At 49.4% G+C, this 23,926-nt stretch overlaps 4 protein-coding genes across 4 annotated transcripts; 2 read left to right on the top strand and 2 right to left on the bottom strand.

Annotated features, from left to right (window-relative positions):
• Positions 1-4,356: 4,356 nt before the first annotated feature.
• On the bottom strand, positions 4,357-12,401 carry B0J16DRAFT_409634 (uncharacterized protein). The gene is made up of 4 exons (XM_046133088.1): positions 12,046-12,401; positions 9,247-11,942; positions 7,592-8,045; positions 4,357-7,533 (listed from the first exon to the last, which is right to left on the bottom strand). The coding sequence occupies exons 1-4, from the start codon at positions 12,122-12,124 to the stop codon at positions 4,556-4,558; spliced, it is 6,207 nt and encodes a 2,068-aa protein (XP_045989714.1). The 5' UTR covers positions 12,125-12,401; the 3' UTR covers positions 4,357-4,555.
• A 1,582-nt stretch (positions 12,402-13,983) lies between these two features.
• B0J16DRAFT_329755 (aspartic peptidase domain-containing protein) lies at positions 13,984-17,366 on the top strand. The gene is made up of 4 exons (XM_046126359.1): positions 13,984-14,450; positions 14,500-14,627; positions 14,724-15,080; positions 15,127-17,366. Exons 1-4 carry the CDS (start codon positions 14,359-14,361, stop codon positions 17,103-17,105), a joined length of 2,556 nt encoding a protein of 851 aa, XP_045989713.1. The 5' UTR covers positions 13,984-14,358; the 3' UTR covers positions 17,106-17,366.
• Positions 17,367-17,369: 3 nt separating this feature from the next.
• On the bottom strand, positions 17,370-19,567 carry B0J16DRAFT_33692 (putative NADPH reductase TAH18). Its single transcript, XM_046127292.1, has 4 exons — positions 19,313-19,567; positions 19,085-19,260; positions 18,934-19,032; positions 17,370-18,885 (listed from the first exon to the last, which is right to left on the bottom strand). The coding sequence occupies exons 1-4, from the start codon at positions 19,451-19,453 to the stop codon at positions 17,490-17,492; spliced, it is 1,812 nt and encodes a 603-aa protein (XP_045989712.1). The 5' UTR covers positions 19,454-19,567; the 3' UTR covers positions 17,370-17,489.
• A 2,584-nt stretch (positions 19,568-22,151) lies between these two features.
• B0J16DRAFT_378514 (uncharacterized protein) lies at positions 22,152-23,853 on the top strand (the record flags this gene model as incomplete). Its single annotated transcript, XM_046130926.1, has 4 exons — positions 22,152-22,366; positions 22,709-23,000; positions 23,055-23,324; positions 23,377-23,853. 4 exons carry the CDS (start codon positions 22,152-22,154, stop codon positions 23,851-23,853), a joined length of 1,254 nt encoding a protein of 417 aa, XP_045989711.1.
• Positions 23,854-23,926: the final 73 nt, after the last annotated feature.

Raw genomic sequence — 23,926 nt, 5'->3', positions numbered from 1 at the left:
CTTCCTCACTCCATCGGTCCATCATTCCACTCTTCGCACAACCTAAGCTCCCAATCATACGTGGAGGCCATAACGGTGTTCCGAGTGGTCCTAAAACTTACCAAAAAAGGACTGTCTTCATCAATCCCGGCCGAAAGGTTTGGCTGATAAACCCAATTAATCATTCCGGGGAATTCATTCATGAGCTATCGAAACCCGCTCCAGGGTACTGGTTCTCGCTGGAGAGTTTGCACTGTCCTGCAATACGTAACCGGGATATCTTGACCGTCTTCTCTTTTTACTCGATCTCATTCGCAGATTATTAGGCACGAACGCTCTCCGCATCGACTTACATATGAACATCTCGAATACAAGGCTACACGGCAGTTGGGCTCTAACCTTTGACCTTTTCCAACCACCGGCAATCTTCGTTGAGATGCCAACAGTATCATCACTGACGACATTGTTTACGCCTCCACAGAAAGACCACCAGCTTTCAGTATTTCGCCCACAACATGCTACGACAAGTCAATGGCTAAGGTGGCTAACCCATACCTCGGTTCCTTGCTTTGAGACCAAGTAGATGAGACAAACAATCTGTTGTGTATCAGCGCTGACTTGTTGCCAAAGACAAGCAGCGTGTTCATAACGATTACGGATACCTAGTGTCCCAAATATCAATCCTTCCATGGCTACAGTCCACTTTCATAGGAACATGATTCCGAGAAACAGGAACAACATCTCTACCGTAGCTACCATGGCTCGATGCTACATTCCAGCTACTGCAGCGGTCCACCGATTTTCGTGGAAATGTCGTGTTTGAAACAAATAAGCATGAACTAACAACTTAGCAGCGACTAATGGTCAGGTCCTCTAATAAAGTGGATTGACCTGACCGTTCTTCAAGGGCTCCTTTTTGTCGAGGCCTTCTTGTTACACACAATTTTGGCCTCTGTATATAAGCCACGACGCGAATATTCTTTTCCGAGAAAGCTATTCTGCTGCACAGCATGACTTAGCTGCATTCAGCGAGCGCCATGAGCTGATATTGACGCTCCTACATCCATCTTTCAGGTAGAGATACCCGCTGTCTCCCGCCAGAGACTGTGCCTGTGCCAACCTGGTGGATCGTCCCGCTTGCCGCTGTTTTCTTGGCTGATTGGAGCTTGGATGGGGTAATGAATCTTAGTCTAGGTCTTTGGGTCAAAGACGAACAAAATTTGAACCTGAGATCCAGCAAATTTTAGTGGGAGCTAGTCTGGTTCATTTTTTCTTTTTCAAACCCCTAGTCTAGGACAGTTTGAAGAAGCACATTGGATACTTTGCCTGTTTGTGTCAGCAGAAGTGGAGGGGATCTGACAAAATTCCGGAATGGTTCGAGCTAACTTGTAGGGAGATGTTCGCGACCTTCCGCGTACCGCAGGAACGGTAACAGGCTGTCATAATGCAGTAGACGGACGGGAATTTATCTGATCTGGAAAGAGTCGATTCGGAACTGTCTGGTGAGCGACACGAGGTCCGAGCCACCTACAATACAACTCGATCCTGGCACACAGGGCTAAACTAATTAAACATTGACAGTCGAGGGATGTGCGCTGACAAGTGACAAGCTGACAGCCGTTGATCTGCATTGGATATTTGCGAGGCTTGAGTCATTCCCAATAAACGATGATATCCAGCTGACCGGTTGCAGTCCCTGAGACACAAATCGGTGTCAGCCTTTGGACATTCCCGACGGCTTGGTCCATATGACCACGTCAACGTCAGTGGTATGTTGAGCAGTTTGAAGTCTTGACCGCTTTCATGTCTCACATACATTTCATGCGCATCTGCATGTCTCAAAAGCACATACTCTGGATCTGGTAAAGAGCGACATGGCTGAGAGGGGTTGGCTTGTCTGCCGACGCCTGTAGCGAACGCCTTTCCATCATTTACATTCGAGAATAATCCTCGCATTGGTTGTGTCTGCATCATTTACGAAAGAGAGTAAGCCCGTGCCCCTTCAAACTTGGCGCATACAACTACAGCACAGTGCAGCAATAGCACTGGACGTCTCCCCCTGCCGATATTTGTTGGCGGCGACGGCGCGTTCTGAACCGTTCTGGTACCCAGCAGTGGAAGAAAAAAAAAATCTAAAAAGAGAAGAAAGGAAAACTAAACGGATCGAGATACTGGGGCGGAGTCCGGAAAACGATATCCTTCTCAGCCGTGAACCCTGGCTCGGCTCTTAAAATGTTTTCGGACAGGCTGACAGGGTTAATAAACTGGCCTATTATACAGACCCTTTCAAGGAATTAACTTCGGCCTTTACATGGATGAATTGAGGATGATGGTTTTGCATACCACCATCAGGGATTGAAGCGAATGGCTTAAGAATGAACAGAAATGACAGATTGTGAAAGGAAATACTGTGCCGTTGTCTAAAAGAGACCCTTGGATATCTGGGGCAGTATTGACCAAAAGTCACATCTGCTCCGAGGCCCTGAAACCACTTGCAAGAGAGCCTCGAAGACCTGATTTTGCTCGGAGACAGTCCCGGGAAAGGCAGGACGATTCGGTACATGTCTGGGATCGATTTACAGTACAGCAACACGCTGGTCAACCTGTTTGCATTTTTACGTAGCCGAGATGGCCGATGATCCGCAACAACGCAACGCAACGCAACGCAACGCAGCGGGCGTCGGTTCAGAGGCCGTCTCGCTGGGTCCATTCTACTGCAGCTGCAAGCTGCAACACTGTACATCCGCGAGTCGAGTTTGACTTTTTTTGGTCATGGCCTGATGACCCAATAGCCCGGAGCCAGCACTGCAGAGGGCTTCGTCATAAGAACCAGGGTTCATCAGTACTGGTACTGTAATGGCAGTTCATACAGTAAGTGGCAAGGGTGGGCGTTTGAAAATCTCAACTGCGTCTCTGTGGCGAGCAGCAGAGGCACTGTACTGTACAGAAAAGACCTGCTGCAGCCAACAACATCATGCGAACTCAGAGATACAGTACATACGGAACCTCTGAATGAAGCAAATGTCCGGTCGTTCAAGATTGGATCCTTTTTCTCTCTGTACCGTACTTACCAGTGGCGCTGCGGCCCTTCCCGTCCCGCGGATCCGCTGCCGCCACCAATATCCAGTCGCTTAGTACTCCGTCAAGTCGGCACGTTTAGCTTGAGGAGTCTGAAGTGAAATTCCGGATGGATAGGATATCGATTTGATAACCGTGCCATCCAGGAACAACCCAGCGCAGCCGGAACACAACCTCTCATGCCGATACGACCAATGCCTCAGAATGTTTCTTTTACGAATGCAAGATTGGCCCCGCGATCAAGGACTGTGCCCGCCGGAAAGCAGCCGGACAGCCCCATGGTTTCTTTCCGAGTTACATCCCGAGCAAGGCAATTAGCAATAGCATCTATTCCTCCATTGCGACTGGTCTGTGAAAACACCTCAAGACTCCGTTCAGTTCATCTCGGAGAATAGAGGGTTCTTGTCCACCAAAACGCCAGGGTGTTTGAACCGCGAAAAATGGGCCGTTGAGATGTCATGATCATGCAGGTCCCTTGTGAGTTCCGTGCAGCGGATTCTTCATCCGCGTCCCATGGTGTCTGGCAGTCGAACTGCAACGTTGCACTCTCTCAATATCTCGAGCTCCTGTTCTCCATGCCAGACTCGATGATATGATGCTAACCTCGCTTCACCACGGGCATGAAAGAGTTTGCGACGTGCATGTGAACATGCTCTGGTACTTACTTTAACTTGATAGACATACTGCAGCTACTACCCGTCTTCGATAATGCCGTTACTAAGGTAGGGAGGTACCGTGGATATTCTCTTGGGCAGCATTGAAGGACACAACTAGTTTCATGATTTTGTGTTGGTCATCAGGGGCTCTGAACTTTAATGCTGCATATGCGCGGAGCAAATACTTCAAAGAGTAAAACGGCTCCTAGCAAATACGTTAGTGCAGAGCCAACATAGTGTATGTGAGTGTCGGGCTAGGAAGGTCAATAGCTTGGGTTGAAGCTAAGGAGGTATGCTGGTCCGTGATGATCGTGGATGGGGATACCTATCTGCAAGCCCCTATTCCACAACGCAAGGAGGAGCAGAAACTATATTGAGTTCATACTTGACGTAGATGCACGACCAGCAAGACATATCTGCAGAATAAGCACCTTAACCATATACCTGGTAGTCTACCCAATATAGAAGGTCTGGCTTGGGGATACCCTGTACGAGTCGAGCTGGACACAAAAGACGATATTACGACTTACTCTCTGAAGCATGACGTTCCATGTGTAAGCGCTGAAGTATACCGAGATAGGGGCAACGTAATTCTGGGTTCACCCAGACCCTGAGGTGTGTCGTTGTTCGTGGTCCTTACTCGTTGATCTTCGATGCCTTTGTCTAGTTTGTATCGAGCACTATAAGTTTTGACAAAACAAATGGCAACTAACGGTGGTGAAAGATAAAGTATATAAATAAAATGCTCTACGAATACCCAATGGTAACTGATCTATTAGGCCTTGATACTGAGGGCTAAAACCAAGAATGAGAAACACACAGCGACGCACATGCCATTGAAATCACCATCTCTGTACGCCTTTCCCCTTGCCAACACCTTCAGTTTCTAGAGAGGGAAACTCTTCATGATGAAAGCCTAATGCTACTTCAGATGAAGACAAGCCATGATCCTCCATGCTCAGCTTCAGAGCAAGTTCCAGATCATGGTCCCTGGGCTCGGCTTGTCCCGAATATCCCGTCTGGAAAGCACCTGGTGATGCGGAACCCGAAGCCTTTGCTTTCTTGCTGGACTTGGGCTTGTATGTAAGCGAGAACTCATAGTCACCGGAGTCTGCTGCCTGAGGTGATGTGCCGTTCTCATTCACGCCTTCCATTAGGGACAGTCGGATGGCTTGCTGAATTTGCTGTTCGTAGTCATCCTCGACGGGTGCTCGACCAACATTATCTGTCGATGCAGACGGCGGGGTTACCATGTCTGTAACGCTGGGCTCAGGAGTGACGGTGTCAACAGTGGTTTCACTGAATGTCGATGCAGTGTCTAGACTTGCATCAGCGGCAGAGTCACTTGTCCGGCGTTGTTCCTCGAAAAGGAACGCCTCCTCAGACACCATTTGAGCATATCGCAAAGCCTCTTCTTCGGTCAAATCTCCAAGTGCACCGACACCAAAGCGGTTACGTAGACGACTTTGCTCCTTAGCCTTCAGTTCATTTTCACGTTTGATCTCAGCTTCCTCGGCAGCGATGAATCCTGTAACTGTGCCTCCTTGGCGTCGACTGGCCAACCGACCATGCACGTCCGAGTGTCTGAGTCGGCGCTTACGTCCCGAGGCATGACTGGCAGAGCTATATGCCCAGTATCTCAGAAAAGCACCGAAAGAAACAACGCCTCGAAGGACGGTAGGATCAGGGTCGAGATAGATGGCGCGAACTGCAGAATAAGTTGACTCGTCAAGGGTAGGATTCATTGTCATCATGTGTCGAGGCACTCGGCCGTTGGACCTCGCATTGAGTGTACGGACAGGATCCAACGTCGATGCCAGGGGATCCCATGCTTGAACGAGTCCATCGTTGCCACCATGAACAACGTACATAGCCGAGAGAGCGACGCAGGACACCTCCGGAGATTCTGTCTGAATCTGTCGTACAGGGTTAATACCTGCGGCCTTGCTATCCGCACGAGCATCCCAGACAAGGACAGCGCCCTCGTCTGTCCCGACAGCAAACAAGCGGGACCGACGGCCCGGAATTTCATCCTCAGTTGCATGTAGAGGATCTTCATTGAGCGTCAAAACTGCTGTGTTGGAGCAGTCTATCGACACACTGGTAATGACAGCATGGCTCTGTCCTTTCAATCTTATCGAGCAGCTCTCCCATTCGTGAAAATGAGACAGATAGTCCGACGACGAAAGTGAAGCAGGAGAAGCACACCCGGAAGGCTTTTCCTCTAGAACCTCCAGAGTCTCTGTACTGGTAGCACCAAAGAGCGAGGGCTGCTTTAAGACGGGAAGAGGAGGAGGGGTGGGGGCTAATATGACCGAAGACGATTGAGCGTCTTGAGGCACCAGAGATCGGGTGTAACGCTCAATGTGTGCAGGACGATCTTCGGCAAGACCACAATCAAGTACAAAGATGTTCTCACCTGCACCATTGCCATCGTCGTTGGCAAAATCAACCTCCAGCTTACGTTGCATATCCCATCCTTCACAGGCTCTTCGGAAGTGCGCAGGCTTGTGACGGAGGAACTTCTCGATCTCTCGTGCCTCAGCAGCCATCTGACTCTTGCTGAGATTCATCGAGTTAGAAGGCGACCGGGGAGAGTATGCACCTTTTACCGCATTCTTATCTAGTTCGTCTGGTCGAGCAACACGTCGAGTGGAGTCCAGAAGATGCCAGTAAACTGAACGTCCAGCGAACCAGGCGTTCTTGGTGATGTCCTCACTCTTGACTTGACTTTGTGTCACAGGTGTCTCGGTCAGATAATAGACCTCACCCAATGCATTTAGGGCGACAGCCCATATCCTCCCAGTAGACTTGCGTTTCTGGCTGTAGTTGTCGTCAACCTTCAGAGATATGATTGGCACACCAGGGCTGAGCACCCAGCGAGCGGTGACTTCGCCGGACTGGTATCGCTGAGGACCAGAGTCACTTCCGATAGCATACGAGGTGACAACACCAAGAGTAGAGCCAGTCAGCATACCGACCATTGACTGTGTGTGTGTAGGTATGTTTGCTGACTTAGCCAGCCATACACTACAAATGGCCTCAGACATTTCCGGGATCTTGGGGATATCGGGATAGGTATCAACAACACCAGAGTCCCCTCCGAGGTATCGCCCACGGTTTTCGCCGACAGGGCGGTAGTATGGACGACCTCCTGGGAAACCCTCGCCTGCAAGTACACCATATGGCTGACTCACATCGAGAACATTGGGAGTTGCAGCAGGACCATCTCCTAAACCGAAAGGCACAAGATTGGGGGCCACCTCGTCGAGTTGCATTGTGTTGAAGGAATCAGCGAACCCCCATTTCTCGATTCTGCCATTCGTAGGGTCACTGACCGATGCTACTCCAAGATCGGCAGCACCATGAATGGCCTTTGGTGGCTTCTTGCCGTTGGTGAAGACGGCATGAATATTCGTCACAGCCCATGGCAGCTTGGAGTTATACGTCAGGACCGCACTGGTTTTCTTTCCGCTTCGAACGGATGCACCGATACCACCAGAAGCAATTGAGGCACCTGGTTTACCCCGGGCCAAACATCTAACCAAGCGCGTACGAAGAAGGTATTCTTTTCTCCAAGATGCCAGCGGCGTAAGACGAGTGAAGTATCGTGACTCAGACTGGATCAAGTCGTGCGAATTATAAGCCCAGATATCCACATTATGCTTGGTTTCGAGTGCTTCGTGTCCAGGGAAGTATCGCAGGAACGCCATGCGCCAGGCGTGGGAGCTGGTGATGAGGGCATAAAAACGTTTCGAAACAAGAGCGATGGCGGCATGAGAGTCGGAATGCAGATGGGAGAAAATATGCGTCAAGATCTCTGCATTTGGTTTACGTTAGAAAGAATGCAACATATTATTGGTAATTGCATGACGCACCATTGGGGAAGTCTTCGAGTTGGACACCGTCAGAGGGCGTTTCGGAACGTTTGATGACCTTGAAGCCCAGAGCTTTCTTTGGAGTAGGCGGAGTCATTGCATTCTCATATTCGGAGATGCGCTGACCTGGAGCAAAAGGTTGAACGGCCGAGTGATGTCCCAAACTCAGTCGGCGTAGCTCCTCATCGAGCAAATCGGCATCGACGTCATGACCCGAGTCTTGACGGAGCGCCGGTGCAGAGCCCGGGTCAACGCCACCTGAGTCTCCGGAATAGACTCGGCGAAGACCGTTCGGGACATGGTGAAGGAGGCCATGCTGGGAAGAAGAAGTTTTAGAGGGGTTGTCTCGTTGAATTGAAGGTTTGGTATGCTCGAGGGACTCTTGTTGCATATAGTTGAAGGGTTGGAACTCGGGGGAGAAGGTTGTTGACCGTGCACGAAGTGTTTGCACAGTCTAGACGAGGAAGTTTAGGTAGTTGGAAGAGTTGATTGTACGCTGTCGAGGGAAATCGCTGTAAAGGTGAGAAGGAAGTCAGAAACAAGGTGGTGATTGTTCCAAGATGGAGTTTGTCGTTTTTGCCGCGCGCCGCGTCGAGTTTCCGAGATTCCACTTTGCCGATGATAAGCCGGCGCGAGATGTAGATGCTGTTGATGTGAGGATGATGATGAGGGGCCAATAGACAATCACAATAGGACATCGTGGGTATAATAAATTACGAGATTAACCGATTCTTACATTTGACAGACTCATTACTACTCAGATATCTAGGTATTCTCTGAAAACTCTTCTTTTCCCCTCTCTGTTGTTCCTAGGTAGTCAATCGTGATGTGAGTCATCAAATGGTACCTACCTAATCATGATGGAGCCACCTTGAATTTGCCTCCCTCCCTTACCTTCGGGTCAAGGTTTTCAGTGTTAGAGAGTGGCGTACGATAAAAACTTTCCAACTTTGCATCTATTCAACAACGAATTAGCTTAAACTGAAAATAATGGAAAGTTCAAAGACGTTGGCTAATTGAGGGAACGCTGAATTCGAGATTGTCACCTACGTGTTACAATATCATACACATCTTGACTGCTAATTGATATTGCCTTGTTTCATTCATTCAACAGCTGCAAGATAAATTAAGCAGGGATGTCACAGGATTCAAGATCCTAGTCAATCAATCAGAGGTCAAGAAACGCTACTGCTGTAAGACATCCATTATCTACAGTGGGTCGGAGATCTTCTCCACAAGCCTGAATAGGAAATAAACCTTGAAGAAAGCCGTTGAAAGGCCTTACGGGGATTTGTTCATCATTAAATTTCCGTGGGTCGATACTTAATTTTGGTAAGAGTACTTCAACACAATAGAAAGAGGTGTAACAATACCATCTATCTGGACGAAAGTAGCTAAACCTTGGCATAGAAGCCATCCTAGCAGCCCTCTGCGTCCTGCCTCTAATTTGAACTATTGCCATCTCTAATGATCGATCTCAGTATAATGCTGCAAGTATAACATACTTATATCCCGCTTGCCTTGCGTATTCGCTTGTCCTTATGTTCTATAAAATAACCCGTCATGTCATAAACCAAGAACCTTTTCCCTAGGTACTTCCAAATATCAAAAGCCGTCCAATTCGGCCGTCATTAAACCAGAATCCAAACGCCTACCGCTATGCACAATCCAGTCATTCCCATTGTTAACCTAGACCCTGTTGCACCACTGTCGTCGTCATTGTCGTCATTGCTGCCGTTCTTGCTATCCACGGCGTTCTTACTGTTGGTCCCGGTAGCTGCCGGCAACTTCTCAGAAGCCGTCTCTTTTGCTTCGATAGTTGTGACGGTTGAAGCACCAAAGGGATACTTGACCGTTATTGTACCGATGGTGATGCCGTCGGGCCCGATGGTTATGGTTTCGCCTCCAGCCTCCTTTGTAGTGCGCTTAGCACCCGGGCCAGCCGTAAATGTCGTCTCATCAATAATTGCATACGAAGGATTGACCTTGGTGATCGTCGCTCCACCAACAATCCGATATTTGGTGTCTTTGGGTTCAGCCTCAGACCCCCCAAAAGTCGTCCCGTCAATCACAACATTTCCAGGCCCAACTGTGAGCACATCGTCGTCGATCGTTTTCGTAGTCCCAGGGATGTTAGGCCCATATGTCAGGGTCGTAGACTGAAAGACGAAAACAGATTGCCCTGCCGCAGTCACCATCTCACCCCCTTCTATGATCACGTCTGTCTGAGGACCACCCACCCCACGGTACTTGAGAGTTTCATCATCCACCACAATTCTGTTAGCGTTGATAGATATCTTCCGCTCCTCTATTAATGTATTCAAACCCTGTGTAGGAATTTCCAGTCTCATGGTTGTGCCTATGAGAGGTATTTTGAGCGTCGTGCCGCCGATTACAGCTTCTGTTCCAGAAACAGTAATGGGTACCTGTCCAAACGTGGTACTAGTAGGGCTAATAACAGAGACTGCAGTCCCTATAGGTTGTGGTTTCCTTATCGTTGCTCCTTCACCAGCCACTTCTGTTGGACGGATCGTGAATGTCCCTTTGTCAACAGTGACTGTCTTGACCTGATCTGGTTTGAGACTCAAAAAAGTCTTGTCATTAACGATGACTTCTTGCCCTCTAGCTGTTACAACAAACTTCTTGGTAGAGACAGCAATAGCGCCAGAGCCAGAGCCAGAGCCAGAGCCAGAGCCAGAGCCAGAGCCAGAGCCAGAGCCAGAGCCAGAGCCAGAGCCAGAGCCAGAGCCAGAGCCAGAGCCAGAGCCAGAGCCAGAGCCAGAGCCAGAGCCAGAGCCAGAGCCAGAGCCAGAGCCAGAGCCAGAGCCAGAGCCAGAGCCAGAGCCAGAGCCAGAGCCAGAGCCAGAGCCAGAGCCAGAGCCAGAGCCAGAGCCAGAGCCAGAGCCAGAGCCAGAGCTAGGTATAGAATCAGACCCAGGCTCTAACTCTGGCTGGGATTCAGAATTAGGTCGTGATTGACGTTGTGGACGGCCTGGTGACTGATCTCCCGACGTAGACTGTGGCTGGGGGATAGCCTTATCGTGATCTCCTGAGGACTCTAATCGATTTGGGCGCGGCTCGTCAGTAGGTTCAGGCTTTTGCTTGTCACTTATAGGTAGGCCGCCTCCTCTTGTCGCCCTGTCGAAGCGCGGAGGTGGATCTGTAGTAAACACTACAGCGGGATTCTTATCAGTGGTCACAAATGTGACTGTAGATCGCATAGATGACCACGTCAGCTCTGGCGCGCCAGGAAAGGCAGTAGCTGTAGGGTTTGACCAGCCGGGAACCTTCTCCGTTGAGCAAGACCGCCCTGGTATACATTTCTTGGGAGGCTCTTTAGAAGACACTCCCTCGGTCAATGAGGGCAGCGGCCCGCCCACATCGCCTGGCACTTTAGATAATGTTGGAAAGAAAGGTTCTGTGTCGCAAAAGTTGGGAGTGCTGATTGTTGGGTAGGGAGGTGTGTATTCACTGACGTTCCCGAAGAAGGTTACCGTTGCCGTATAGATGATCGAGTACTCAGTAACTGGCTCGTCATCCTGTAAGGTCGTGCAAGGGGTCAAAGACGTTGGTACTATCACCGTCAATGTTCCAGATGTCCAAGGTCCAGGGGTGAATGTGCCGTTCCCTCTTCTTGAAGTAGCAGAAGGAGAGGGGATCCACGCACATGAGTTTGTGAGCCCTGGACCACAGGTTTGGGAATGTGATTCAAGTTTGGTGTTGTTGAGCGGTGTTGGCGTCAAAGGGTGGGCGAAACCTTGGTGTGGCCTCCTCTGCATTGAAGCCTGGATTTCGCCTTGCGTTTGCAGCGAGATTGCATCTTGATCCCGATTTGAAGGGAAAGGGAGAGGTAAGATGCTGTGGTTGGCCGAGGTAACAGAGACGGAGATCACTTGCGATAATAGCAAAGAGCCGGACTCGAAAGAAAGTCGTTGTGTCGATAAAGTAGCCTCGGCGCTTGGTGATGAAGTAGTCAAGCCATGGTCCAGGCGCTCGGCTGTCAACGATAACCCGGTATTTGAGAGAAGTCGCTGTGTCAATGGAGTAATCTGAGTATTGGTAGATAAAGTCGTCAAATTCTTATTCAGTTCTGTAGTAGTTACAGGTAGCTCATCAACCACCTCGCTCCAAGAACTAGAGATCGTTTCTATCACGATTCTGTCTAGACTTTTGACGGAAGAAGTTTGGCTGGTGGAAGACGAAACTGAAGTTTCCTGTGATGATGCTGTTGCTGCTATTGTTGTTGGGGAAGTTGCTATCAATGGCGACAAGCGAGTGGTGCTGCCATCTGGGGCAGTCGCGATCACAGTGTCGTTCCGAGGAAAGCGCCTCCGGCTTTGATCAGCTTCGGCTAGAATTGGAACGATTTAGCTATGTCTTTTCCCTTTCAACTTTTTAACATAACAGTATCACAGATAAAACAAATACGCAATAATTTTCATGCAAAAACTCACCTCGAGGCAAAGCAATTCCAGCAGCAGATGGCACTAGTGTTGCGATCGAGAGCAGTGCAATGGTTTGCACCGCTCTCATGATGTCTGTTTATAGCTACAGACTGTACTGTGCCGTATGATATGGAATGGGTTTCGATCTGTTTGGCCCAGACGGTTTTGTCGTTTGTACTTCGGTTCGCCATTCAATTCCAACAAAGCCGGCATAGACGGGCCCCTAAACGAGTGATTCGGCCGTGTCTCAAACGGGCTTACATCGATTATCGATGTTTTCGCAGCGGTATTGACCACAATGGCTATCGGTTTTTTTCTGGCAAGGAGAAGGAAATCGATCACCAGACAAGACAAGCTGAGGAGAGGGGCTCGGAGGTTACTTAACGAACCAGAACTTCAACTACCCGGCTTCCAGCGACTAGCAACTAACTTTAGCGCACAACGACAAGGGGTTACGCCTATTATGGAGGCAAGGATCCAACTGGGTCCAGGCTGCTTGGCTGCTAAGAGGCTTGGCCCTGGTGCGTATGTTTCATCTCCAGATCTGACTTTTGCTCTGCTCCCCTTAGCTCCGGAGGGCTCGTGAATGGCTGAACAACCTCATCAGAGTGGCAAGCCTCTAATGGGTTTGCTGTATGACACCGGTACAGTAGCAGAGCCTAGAATCTCTGTGGCTGCTCCTTCATCCTTTGCGAATACTACCTTGCGCTTACTGTACTTCAACCGACAGCTGAGTTTTTTCGTCCCTTCAGGCCTAGTCCAGCTGGACTGAATCTGCGCGGTTGATTTCAGTTCATTGATAAACACACTCAGTCTTTAATCAATTCATGTCTCCAATGATCCACAGGAGGCGATAATGGTTTACGCAAGTTTATTCCGAGTGCTACCGTCTCATCGGTATATCAAACTTCCGGATACTAGTATTCAGTGTGACAAGGTCCAAGACAGACGAACCAATATCAAAGCGCTTTGGTTACTATCAAAGCTGAAATAATGGGTAGCGCAAGATTGCCTATTCATCCCGCCAAAGTCTTATGACAAAATTAAACAGTCTTAGGCAAGAGAAGAGGAAAAGCACTCAGCAAGCTTCAGCTGCTCTATCGGTACGCCAAGATCGACCGACGGTCGTATCGCGCAGTCTATGGAGATTGAGATCCTTGGAAACGGAAACTTACGTCGTGAATTAAAATTGCACGTCGTTCACTATAGGCCATATATACTACTCACGGTGGCCTATGACCTCATTCTGGATCTTGTATCTCAATCGTCTGATTTCGAGCGGATCGATTCTTTGTGCAACACACATCTTATACATGCGTGTATCCGTACAATATCGATTGATGGATGCTCAGGGTCTTACCAAAAGTACAACATGACGCAGCCACTGGCTGGCGGCGTCAGGGTTTACTCGGCTATGCCTGTATCTTCCATGTTGGCGAATTATAGCTTGGGTCTTTGACCTGACAAACAGGCACATGAAGACTGTTTCCAGAATTATAAGACGCCAAATCTCCACAGTCTGTCTGCCAACAATGGTACTCCCTGATGAATATGAGGGAACTTCAAGATAAAAAGGTGCCGTTATGCTTTCAACAGCGTCTCAGGCCCCCATGACTATAGGGCGAGTTGCATTATTGGAACAGGCAATGGCAGCCGAAGGACCTGGACTAACTAACCCTTGAGGCGTTGTTGTTCAATATCATCAAAGTTGTCAAACATGTTGAACAAAACAGAAGTTCGTGGAATGATGCTATCATCCAATTATTCCAAAAAGCTTACAACTAGCAACCCCCCATCCTGCCATCTTGAGTGTGGCCTAGTCAGCACCTAGGAACAAGTCTGGCCTCCACGTTCTCCACCACCACAGATTCCAGGCCCGAGCCATGCTAGAAAGAGTCAAAGCCATGTAACTCTACCGATTGTGGCTTGCTTTTCAGCAAGGGGTCGGTCACTGGAGGCGGCACATGCCAGGACTCGTTGCCTCGCCCCTTCAACTCTAGAAACAAACTTCTTGTCCTGTTTATTACCATTTCCCCTTAGCCGCGTCTCGTACGAAGTCGACAGCATTGCTGCACGATCCTAGATGCTGTTAAGAAGGACGGCTGCTATCAGGGATTGACTTACAGTCGCAACCTCTTTGCTTTGAGTGGCTACCCATTCAATCGTGGATCTGCGCCTGGACTCTTGGCGTGAACAACGACATTGAATGCGCCGCAGCGCGGTCGCCAGAACTTTACCGGATCAATTGGTTCCTTATTTGTTTAATTTGGGCATGAGTTTGGTTGCGAGACTTGAGTCTCGCGTCCGTTTGTAGGCTTCGAGATGCGGTCAATAATCCTCGGGTCTTCATTCTTTTTCGCGCATCTCATACAGGCCCGAAAACCAGAACCTATTCTGTTGCCCACAGGCGACTGGTAAGTCACTACTACCATCACCTATAACCAACCCTGACTCAGGTGGCAGGTCTGGTGTCGATGGGAATTGGTCCACGATATCGTTTTATCTCGGGTCAAATTCACAACATGTTGATGTTCTTGTGAGCACGGCTCTTTCGGAATTCTGGGCTGTTGGGCCTGGCGGATGTTTGCCTAGTATGTGTATACCTTCTTCGTCTCCAAGACTTGTCAACTGTCTTAGAAAGTCGAAACAAACCCTCTCATGTCACTTGCCACTAACCACCTGTCCAGATGAACCCCATTGTAGTGCTGCCCGCGGAGGCATCTACGATGCTGAAGAGTCTACTGATTGGACTTCACTGGGCACCTGGCAGCTCGGTCTGAGCTATCTAGGTTACGGTGGCAATGGCAACTATGGCCGTGATCTTATCAATACACAAAGCCCTCTTACCAGCGAACCATTTACCATGGACGATGTGCTCATAGCGTCCATCAATACCACCCAGTACCTGACTGGTCTGTTTGGCCTGGGTATCACACAGGGCAATTTCAATGGCACTGTTGCAGAATCGCCTATGACTCAAGCGGTTAGCGAATATGGACTGATACCGAGTTACAGCTTCGGATACACAGCTGGAGCACACTATAGTACGTTATGATGGCCTTTTTGCTGTCTTCTCACTAATTCAACTAGGGAACATGCCTGCCTCGTTGACTTTAGGGGGTGTCGAGCCTGCCAGGTTTCAGGCACATAACAATGTTTTCACACTTCCCCAGGACGATAATATGGAGCGCCCTTTGGTTCGTGGTATCGAAATCACTCCAGCCGAGAACCGAGATGCCCCCGACTCTTGGACATCTGAACAACTCCTGCTCTCGCAATGGAACTCATCTTTCTACGCCATCATCGATAGCACTACCTCTTATCTGTGGTTGCCTGAAGATGTTTGTGACCAATTTGCGAACGCCCTCAACTTAACATACAACAATACTTTCGACCTGTATACCATCAGTAACGACCAATATAGCGAGTACACAAAGGAGGACTCGTTCAATCTTACTTTTGTTCTCTCTAGTTTCGACGACAACGACAATTTTGGCGATCCCTACGATGTATCCGGGATCGTTAATATCACGCTGCCCCTAAGAGCATTCGTGGGTCTGCTACAGTACCCCTTCATGCCAGACACGATTGGATATGGCGATCCGGCGATCCCTTACGTTATGTTGCGAAAGGCGCAAAACAGCACTACGTACGTATTGGGACGTTCGTTCTTGCAGGAGTCATATTTGATTACGAAATATGACGAGGGCACCTTTTCCATTCACCAAGCTCTCTTCCCCGAGGGACCAGTGACAGAGGCAGAACTATCACCCATTGAGCAATCCGACGACAGCCCGTATCCTGCGCCGAACGTACAAGATTCCAAGAAGGGGCTTTCGGACGGTCAGGTTGTGGGAATTGGAGTAGGGGCTGGGGTGGGAACCTTTGTTATCTGTGCAACAGCTTTTGCCGTGTGGTTATACTACCGCCGCAAACGAAAAGGCGAAGCTGGGAGCAGCAACGCATCAACAGAAGATCAAGGTCCATGCTCGGAGGACACAACCCGATCACCAAAGTCTCCTTTGGCATTGCTAATATCAAGAATCATGGGACGAAAGCACTCAACTAAGCGAGCCCAAGGAGATGACGATGACAAGGAAAAGGCTATCGAAGCCCCCGATACTCAGATTCATGAAATGTCAGCTCCATTACCACCTGTAGAGCTTGATGGGGACGATTGCATGTCATGGAATGATGACACCGAGCTAGGGACCGATAACTCACATAACCTGAGCGCATATGAAATGGCGAGACGAAAAATGGATAGACAACTGCAGGGTCCCGTTCCTTCGTACAGTCCACCTGCCGATGGAGCAGAGGTACCCCCAGAGAAAGCGATATACCAGCCCAACCCAGCAAATGGCCCACCAACAGCACTCCAGTTATCTCCATCTGCATCCTTGAAGGTGTCTCCAGAAGGGGGCTCCAACGCCAACTCGATGGCTTTGCCGTCTCCTTTAACTCCCCGTTTCGATTCAAATGGTCACGCCGTCAATCCATCATCGCACTCGATGACTGCTATGCCTGTATCGCCAACCAACGACAGCTTCTCGTCACCAAACTCACCCCTCTCTCCGCACTCAGACCATCAGACCATCAACTCCATGACCATGGGCTCTGACAGGGAACCTCAATCATCGAATCACCACACGAGTATATCACAACAGCGGCTAGTGCAGAGAACGCCTATTGACTCATCAAGAATAGTTTTGCTCGGAGCATTGCCCTCGAATGCTCGCTTTGCTCGCGATCCCGTACCCCAGGCTGCATCGGAAGAGGGCTATCAAGCTACCCACGATTCTACACATGATAGCGACAACCATACCGTTGATTCTTTAGGGAGCAATTTTACCGTGGATGAAGAAGGTCGGGATGCAAATCCACAAGAGTCGACAAGGCGTTTGGATTTGGGCACAAACGGATCAGCTATCGGAGCTGCGATGGCGAATCCACAGCACAATCCTTCGTCAGGTCAACCTGATACATCACGGAATTCAGAGCGCATCAATCCAGGTGAGGATTTGGTTCATGTACCGCAAATGGCCGAGAGACGATACAGTTGGGAGTAGTATTATGGGATGTACTGCTTTAGAGAAGCACCAGAGGCGCAGCAAAACTTGCTTGGCAGCCGAGGGAGTATTGATGAGTGGACGACATATGATGGTATTTTGGCATATTTGGACATTGTTGTCTTCGGTCGTTTGAGATGGGTATCTACTCAAGCATGCTGGACTGCCCGATGAGGTCGTGGTTTTCTTTTGTATTATAATATCTGCATGAGCGAGCGACTTGATGATTTGATAGATCAATCCTATATTTTCGAGGAATGAGTAATCTGTTATACAAGGTGTGCGTGCCATCTAATGGCTGTTGACCACAAACGGCCCACGTTCTATCCTAGAAGCCTCTTCTTCACTGCATACTGATTTTTAAATGCGAGTTTTCCAGCTTATCTACCATATCTCCTGCCACCATGTCAAACTAGCCAACATCTTCTTGCGCTCTTCAACATCTTTCACGTCCTCCGAAAAGGGGTCAAAAACGGCTTTCTTGGCGGCATCTGCCATCTTAGTTGAGCCGCCGCAGACGCAGAATATTCCGTTATCGAAAATCACTTCTTCAATCGTCTTGGATTCCTCTCGTAGCCGATCCTGTACATAAATTTTATTTCGTTGATCCCGCGAGAATGCCAGAAACACATTCAGTTGCTTATCATGGACCAAAGTGTCTAGCTCTTGCTGGAAAAAGTAATCGGCCTCACGATTACGGTTTCCAAAGAAGAGATGCATGGGACCCGGTGATGGTTGTGTGAGGCGCTCATGAATAAGGGCACGGATCGGAGCAAGACCAGTACCTGTGGCAATGGCCACCAGAGGACGTTGAGCATTTTGCGCGCCATGAATCGGTGAAAGCACGGGTTTGCGAGTGACCGTGAGAGTTGAGTTGATAGGAATGTTGTCAAGATAGCGAGAACAGAGACCTTCACGAGGTTTGCGAAGGACTGTTCGGTACTTGACCAGTGCAACGAGGAGTTCGATCCGGGTCTTGTTCTCATCTGTGGGGTGGTTCTGGTGAACACCACCATTGGCAATACTGAAGTCTCGACCACGGATAAGGGGGAATATGTCAAAGAGTCGTTCCGCTGGGAGTTTGACGGATGTGAACTCTTCAAGAACTTCGAGAATAGACCGTCTGGACCTTGTGGCGTAGTCAAAGTATTCGTCTAGGTACTCAGTCATGTTGAACTCAAGTAGACGCTCCTTATGATCTGGGTTGGTAGAGAAGTAGGACATGTTCTTGAGAAATGATCTTCGAGGAATAGCGGTAAAGTCGATGTTGTTCAAGAGCAAGTCTCTCAACGTGCACTTGTGATCTATGAAGAGGTTTGTTGGGAGAGATTCGCATTGGGAAAGATCAAGAGGTTTATCAGCAACATCTTCCCATCCCATGAGGCTGATGAGCCTCTGAGCGTCCGCAGGGAAGTTTTTGGGGTAAATAGTGAGGCAATCTCCAGGAACACAGGTAAGCTTGACACCATCTCGTTTGGGGATATCGAATGAGATGAGGCGAACATCTTGCCAGTGATTCTCCGGTGTAAGTCTATCGTTTCCTACCAAAGTTGCTGTCCAGCCATCAGGGATGGGAAGTGGTGAGGAAGGGGGGAAGTTTTCAAGTGGTGGTGACGTGTGACCGTTAGTAACTGTACTATTCTCGAGGGGCTTCTCGAGAGACCATTTGGGAGGGAGAATAACATCATCCGGGATAGGCTCAAGACCAAGGGGTGGGGGATAGTGCTCGAGGAAATGATTATGAAGTCGCTCAGCCCAGCGCACAAAACTCCCGTCAAGGCTATGACTCATTAGAGGCAAGGACTTAAGTTGAGGAGAGAAAGCTCACCCATCTGGAAACTGCTCATCAGCTTCAAAAGGATCAATGAAGGTTGCAGCACCGAGCTGGTCAAGACGCCTGTTCAGCTTCCGAGCTGCCCAGTTGAATCTGCTACTTGTAAGCTTATAAGAACATCAAGAACAGTTTCACTAAGACTCACTTGACATAAGTGCTATCGCCTAGTCCAAAAGTTGTGTAGTTAAGTGAAGCTAAACATCCTGGTGGCAGTTTCTTGCGTAGTAGTCTTTTCCAGAAGAGTAATGAGTTGTGAGGCATATCTCCCTGACCAGTTGTTGATATAACGAATATCACAAACTTGGGCTGGAGAAGGGCATTCTGGAGTAGAGAGTCAGCAATAGGAAGATGTTAAATAAATTATATTACTTACTAAATCTACTGCATCGAGTTCCTCCACGCGACTTTTGAAATGAAGCCTTTGACACACTCGCCCCAGCTCTTCAGCCATATCCTGAGCATTGCCTGTCTCGGATCCGTATAGGACGAGGACGCTCCTGTCCTGAACCGCCATTATGAGCGTTCAGTGGACTACGAGAAGTTCTGGTATAAAGTCAGTAGTATGCGATGGAAGTGTATATATGTAGCGAATGGTCCGGTGTCGCAGGCTGATAAAAGTCTGGAGGTGGGTTGGTTTACCATTTGATTAGCGCCGATTAGTGGATGGCCGATGGCGGGGTGAAAGAATCTGCGTCCCGTCGCCTATTGTTCTCGGATCTAATCAATCTGGGGATGAAATTATTTATTGATGAATCAGCATTGATTGTTACGATTCTATGACCTATTGTATAATGCATGAATCATTTGCAGAGAGTACTTTGCACTAAAAATTTCTTATAATTGAATGGAAGTGACAATACCTCTCAACCTGTGTATTCAGAAGGCAAAGTTCCAATTGGACTGGTTAATGCCCTCGAAACTTGGAGCTACATAACCATTGATAGGTAGTTTGACATATTCTTTAGTAAAAACTTACAACTCTGATTGATAGGTAGGCATATGCCTATGCCTGGCCCTGGATTCGTGGTACATTGTAGACATGTCAAGTGACTGTGGCATAGTGCAAGCCACAGGAACCAAGTCTCAACAAGAGTCAAGTCGAAGACGCATTGACAACGGACGAGTTCTAGAAGAAGAAGAAGCTGTGGAGCAATAAATTAAGCTGGACTTGGCTTTCGGGGACTTGGGTCATCGGGATCCTTATCCCAATCCTAATCCTAGCTCGCTACTGTACGGATACAGGCACGCAGCGCAGCGCAGCATTGGATCCGAGCTACCGGGCATGGGCAGCTCATTCGTCTCGTGTATTTATTGGTGGGAGTAGTTAATGATCGATGCTGCCCCTGGTCATTGACTCCCACAACTCGAAAGGGGCTTATAAGGGGCGAAAGGAGCATACGGATAGAAGACTTGCAACACCTGGTCAGGGGCCATTGTAAGATGTTCAACTTCGAATGATCCGGGGCAAGTAATCTCGGCCTTCTAGGCACCCGAGCAGCTGAATTGTCTGTTTATGCATCAGCCATCAGTCTTTTTGGAGGCGATACTCGACGTCAGGAAGTTGCGTTAAGTTTCCCACTCTGAGTACAGTTCAATAAACTTCAAGGGACATACACCACACAGGCAATGTATCTTTTGGGTTACTCCTCAGGGATGTTCTTCACTGTTTGTAAACACTCCAGATCGTGGTAATAACTGACCCAGCTATGACTGTGACCGCCAGCCCACAAAGCAACGGTGCTGAGGCTAGTTGCTGGGGACCCCTGGACTTCCACCAAAATAGACCGATATGTTACCCCTTATGGAAATCTAGAATATATCTCCATACTATTACTGTGAGAAACATGAAGTCTTCGACTTAATTATTGGTAGCAATCTTATTGTTACTAGATACAATCCTCAAGAAGCAGGCGTCCTTATTCCTGATCTTGAACCCTGGAAGAGCTAGACCAGCACAATAGGCAGCCTAATGCACCTGGAGCAGTCCCACTGTTCTTCAACTCACCTCTATATCCATCAATACAAGGTCAATCAGCAGGAGCGGTCAGGCTAAAAGGGAATCGTTCGAGTGCAACTGCAATTCACCGTTTGTTCTTTCCTCCTCCGCCACAACTCCGATTGATGCTGTTCCTTTCCACTCTGTAACTCTAAAGTCAGCCATGGCCTTTCTGGGCAGGTCCCAACGCAATCTCGAATTGGTTTTCCACAGTCAACTAGAAGCCTATTATAATCCAACTACCTATGATATCGCATCCCATCTACAGCACCACTTTAAACTACACCGATACATACATGAGTGACGCACATGCTTGGCCCGCCCGCACCCACACGTCAGGCCCTAATACGTACATGAACTGGCACAAATTCATGCATCGTTCAAGTCTGGTTATACTGTAAAATCATCAAAAGGAATCTTCCTGTCGTCTCTCAACTCCTGCCAAGACTGTTCATCTGAACAACTCCAAGCAGCCACCTTCCTCATCTTCAGGTACGTACGTACTTACTACATACGTGTTACCTGCCGTTACTTGATAGGGCAGGGTAGGTGCAGGCTCTAGAAACAGCTCCCCCAGCCGAAAGCAGTCCTCAGGTGTAAGGTGCCGGGATCAAGAACCACTCAAGCGGGAAAGAACCCACAAAACTGAAGCTTTCTCTTAAGAGCTTTTAGGTACTGGATACCTTCTTTTAGAGTGCTTGATACCTTGGCAGCCTCACTGAGACGTGGAGTTGTTCCTAATGACTGTATCGTGTTTCTGGTACCTTCCTTCGTGACTTGTACCAGATCCATAGCCTCCCTCCGCTCGTTGCGCTTGCCGTCCTCCCCAGCCCTGGCCACTTTCCACTTTCCACAACTCCTCACCTGCCCACCCCCCTGACAACACACCCCTTCCTCCTTCCCTCCTGCCTGTGCCCCCCAAACCCAAAGGCGAGAAAAATATTTCATAATCCGCTATCTCTCTGATCACTTCTTCCTCCTTTCCCTTCTCCATCACAACATCAAACAACCTGTGTCTCCGCGCAACGCCCCGTCGTCTGTCTAATCTCAACCTCGTTTCTAGGGCACGAAGCTACCCTGATCAAACTCCTCCTTATTGCACCAGAGTTCTACCTGTTCAACTCGCAGCCACCGTTTTCGAACGCTCCTCCACCACAGGTCCAAGTTCGAACGTCATACTCAACCTAACCACCAACTTCATCCACCAGCCGCCAACATGTCTACCAACAACACCAACGTGGACGCTGCCGTTAATGACGTCGCAAACACTCTGAGCAATACCTCCATCAGCAACAAGCCTACCGATGACAAGACAGCCGCCAACGAGGCCGCCTCGGCCAGCGCTGCTGAGGGCCGCCGCCTCTACATTGGCAACCTGGCCTATGCGACAACTGAGGGGGAGTTGAAGGACTTCTTCAAGAGCTACCTTGTGTAAGTTCTATCTTCTTCTCAGCCTCATCATCGTACCCGAATTCTCTGTCCCTTTTGCCGTTGTCTTGGCTTCCTCATGAAAGCCCCCGCTAGAGACACGTGTCTCCCTGCCGTCGCAATGAGCTCCTTCTCTGTACCTCAAAAGACGACATATCATGGACAGGCACGCCTGCAGCACCTTCCCCATAAACATGTCTCACCCTGACGTCGGAATGGGAATAATCGCTCTCTTTGCCTCGGCATGGCTCTGCAGGGGACACGGCGATTGTGTATACGCTGAGCTTCTATCCTTCCATACCGTTTTCATCATGCATAAACGCATTATATACTGACTGTCATCAGCGAGTCTGTCTCGATCCCTAAGAACCCTCGCACCGACCGCCCCGTCGGCTACGCCTTTGTTGATCTCTCCACTCCTACTGAGGCCGAGCGTGCTATTGAGGAGCTTTCTGGCAAGGAGATCCTTGAGCGCAAGGTTTCCGTCCAGCTTGCCCGCAAGCCTGAGCCTGCTGGTGAGAAGTCTGAGGGTGCCAACGGTGACGGCTCTGGTGCCGAGGGCTCTCGTCGTCGAGCTTCCGGACGTGGCCGCGGTCGTGGCCGTGGTCGTGGAGGCCGCACCGCCCGCGCTGGCCGTGTGAGTCATATCTCAGTACTATGATCTTTAAACCCTTTGCTGACAATGTAATAGGAGGGTGCCGAAAAGAAGGAGGGCGAAACTACTGAGGCTACTGCTGCCACTGACGATGCTGCCCCCGCAGCCGCAGCACCTGCCACCACTGAGGTCCAACCCTTGTCCGACATCACAAACAAGATCAACACTGACCCAAATGCAAAGACCCCCAAGAACCAAGCTCGCCCTCAGCGTGAGCGCCGCGAACGCGGTCCTCCTGCTGATGGAATTCCTTCCAAGACCAAGGTTATGGTTGCCAACCTGCCTTACGACCTGACTGAGGATAAGGTTAGTGATGTATGAGCTTTGCTATCAACATGATATGCTAACACCCCCACAGCTTATTGAGCTTTTCAAGGCTTATGAGCCCTCTTCTGCCAAGATCGCTCTTCGTCCTATCCCTCGATTCATGATCAAGAAGCTTCAGGCTCGTGGTGAGGCCCGCAAGGGTCGTGGCTTCGGATTTGTCACTCTTGCTTCCGAGCAGCTCCAGCAGAAGGCTGTTACTGAGATGAACGGAAAGGAGATTGAGGGTCGTGAGATTGCCGTCAAGGTTGCTATCGACAGCCCCGATAAGACCGACGAGGAGCAGAATGAGGGTGATGCTGCCAATGCCCAGAAGGAGAACGCTCCTGCTCCCGAGGCTGCTTCTGCCACCGGTGCCGTGGCTGGTGCCGCTGCCACTACCGCTGCGGCTCCTGCTGCTACCAAGGCCGCTCCTGCTGCCACCCCTGCTGCTGCTCCTGCTGCTGCTCCCGCTGCCAACAAGGCGACTGAGGCCACTCCCGCCTCCACCACTCCCGCCACTACTGCCTAAGTTCAGGCATGGCGCGAGTTTCACGGACATGAACTTCGTATTATGTCATGATGATTACTCTTAACGATTTGGG

This window comes from Fusarium flagelliforme (genome assembly GCF_020744385.1).
Source record: "Fusarium flagelliforme strain FIESC 12 MPI-CAGE-AA-0113 chromosome Unknown B0J16scaffold_1, whole genome shotgun sequence".
Taxonomy (NCBI): Eukaryota; Fungi; Ascomycota; class Sordariomycetes; order Hypocreales; family Nectriaceae; genus Fusarium; species Fusarium flagelliforme.
The sequence above is the reverse complement of the archived record's forward strand: the minus strand, read 5'-3'. Positions and strand labels throughout refer to the sequence as shown.

Excerpts from the sequence above, each read along its gene's own strand:
- B0J16DRAFT_409634 (XM_046133088.1), bottom strand. The coding sequence starts at position 12,124 with ATGAGAGCGGTGCAAACCATTGCACTGCTCTCGATCGCAACACTAGTG. Across the intron at positions 11,943-12,045 it reads TGGAATTGCTTTGCCTCGAG|CCGAAGCTGATCAAAGCCGG; the intron begins GTGAGTTTTTGC and ends TTCCAATTCTAG. Across the intron at positions 8,046-9,246 it reads TGACTGGATTGTGCATAGCG|ACTGTGCAAACACTTCGTGC; the intron begins GTAGGCGTTTGG and ends TTCCTCGTCTAG.
- B0J16DRAFT_33692 (XM_046127292.1), bottom strand. The coding sequence starts at position 19,453 with ATGGCGGTTCAGGACAGGAGCGTCCTCGTCCTATACGGATCCGAGACA. Across the intron at positions 19,261-19,312 it reads AACTCGATGCAGTAGATTTA|AATGCCCTTCTCCAGCCCAA; the intron begins GTAAGTAATATA and ends TCTCTACTCCAG. Across the intron at positions 19,033-19,084 it reads GGCGATAGCACTTATGTCAA|ATTCAACTGGGCAGCTCGGA; the intron begins GTGAGTCTTAGT and ends TACAAGTAGCAG.
- B0J16DRAFT_329755 (XM_046126359.1), top strand. The coding sequence starts at position 14,359 with ATGCGGTCAATAATCCTCGGGTCTTCATTCTTTTTCGCGCATCTCATA. Across the intron at positions 14,451-14,499 it reads CTGTTGCCCACAGGCGACTG|GTCTGGTGTCGATGGGAATT; the intron begins GTAAGTCACTAC and ends CTCAGGTGGCAG. Across the intron at positions 14,628-14,723 it reads GCCTGGCGGATGTTTGCCTA|ATGAACCCCATTGTAGTGCT; the intron begins GTATGTGTATAC and ends CCACCTGTCCAG.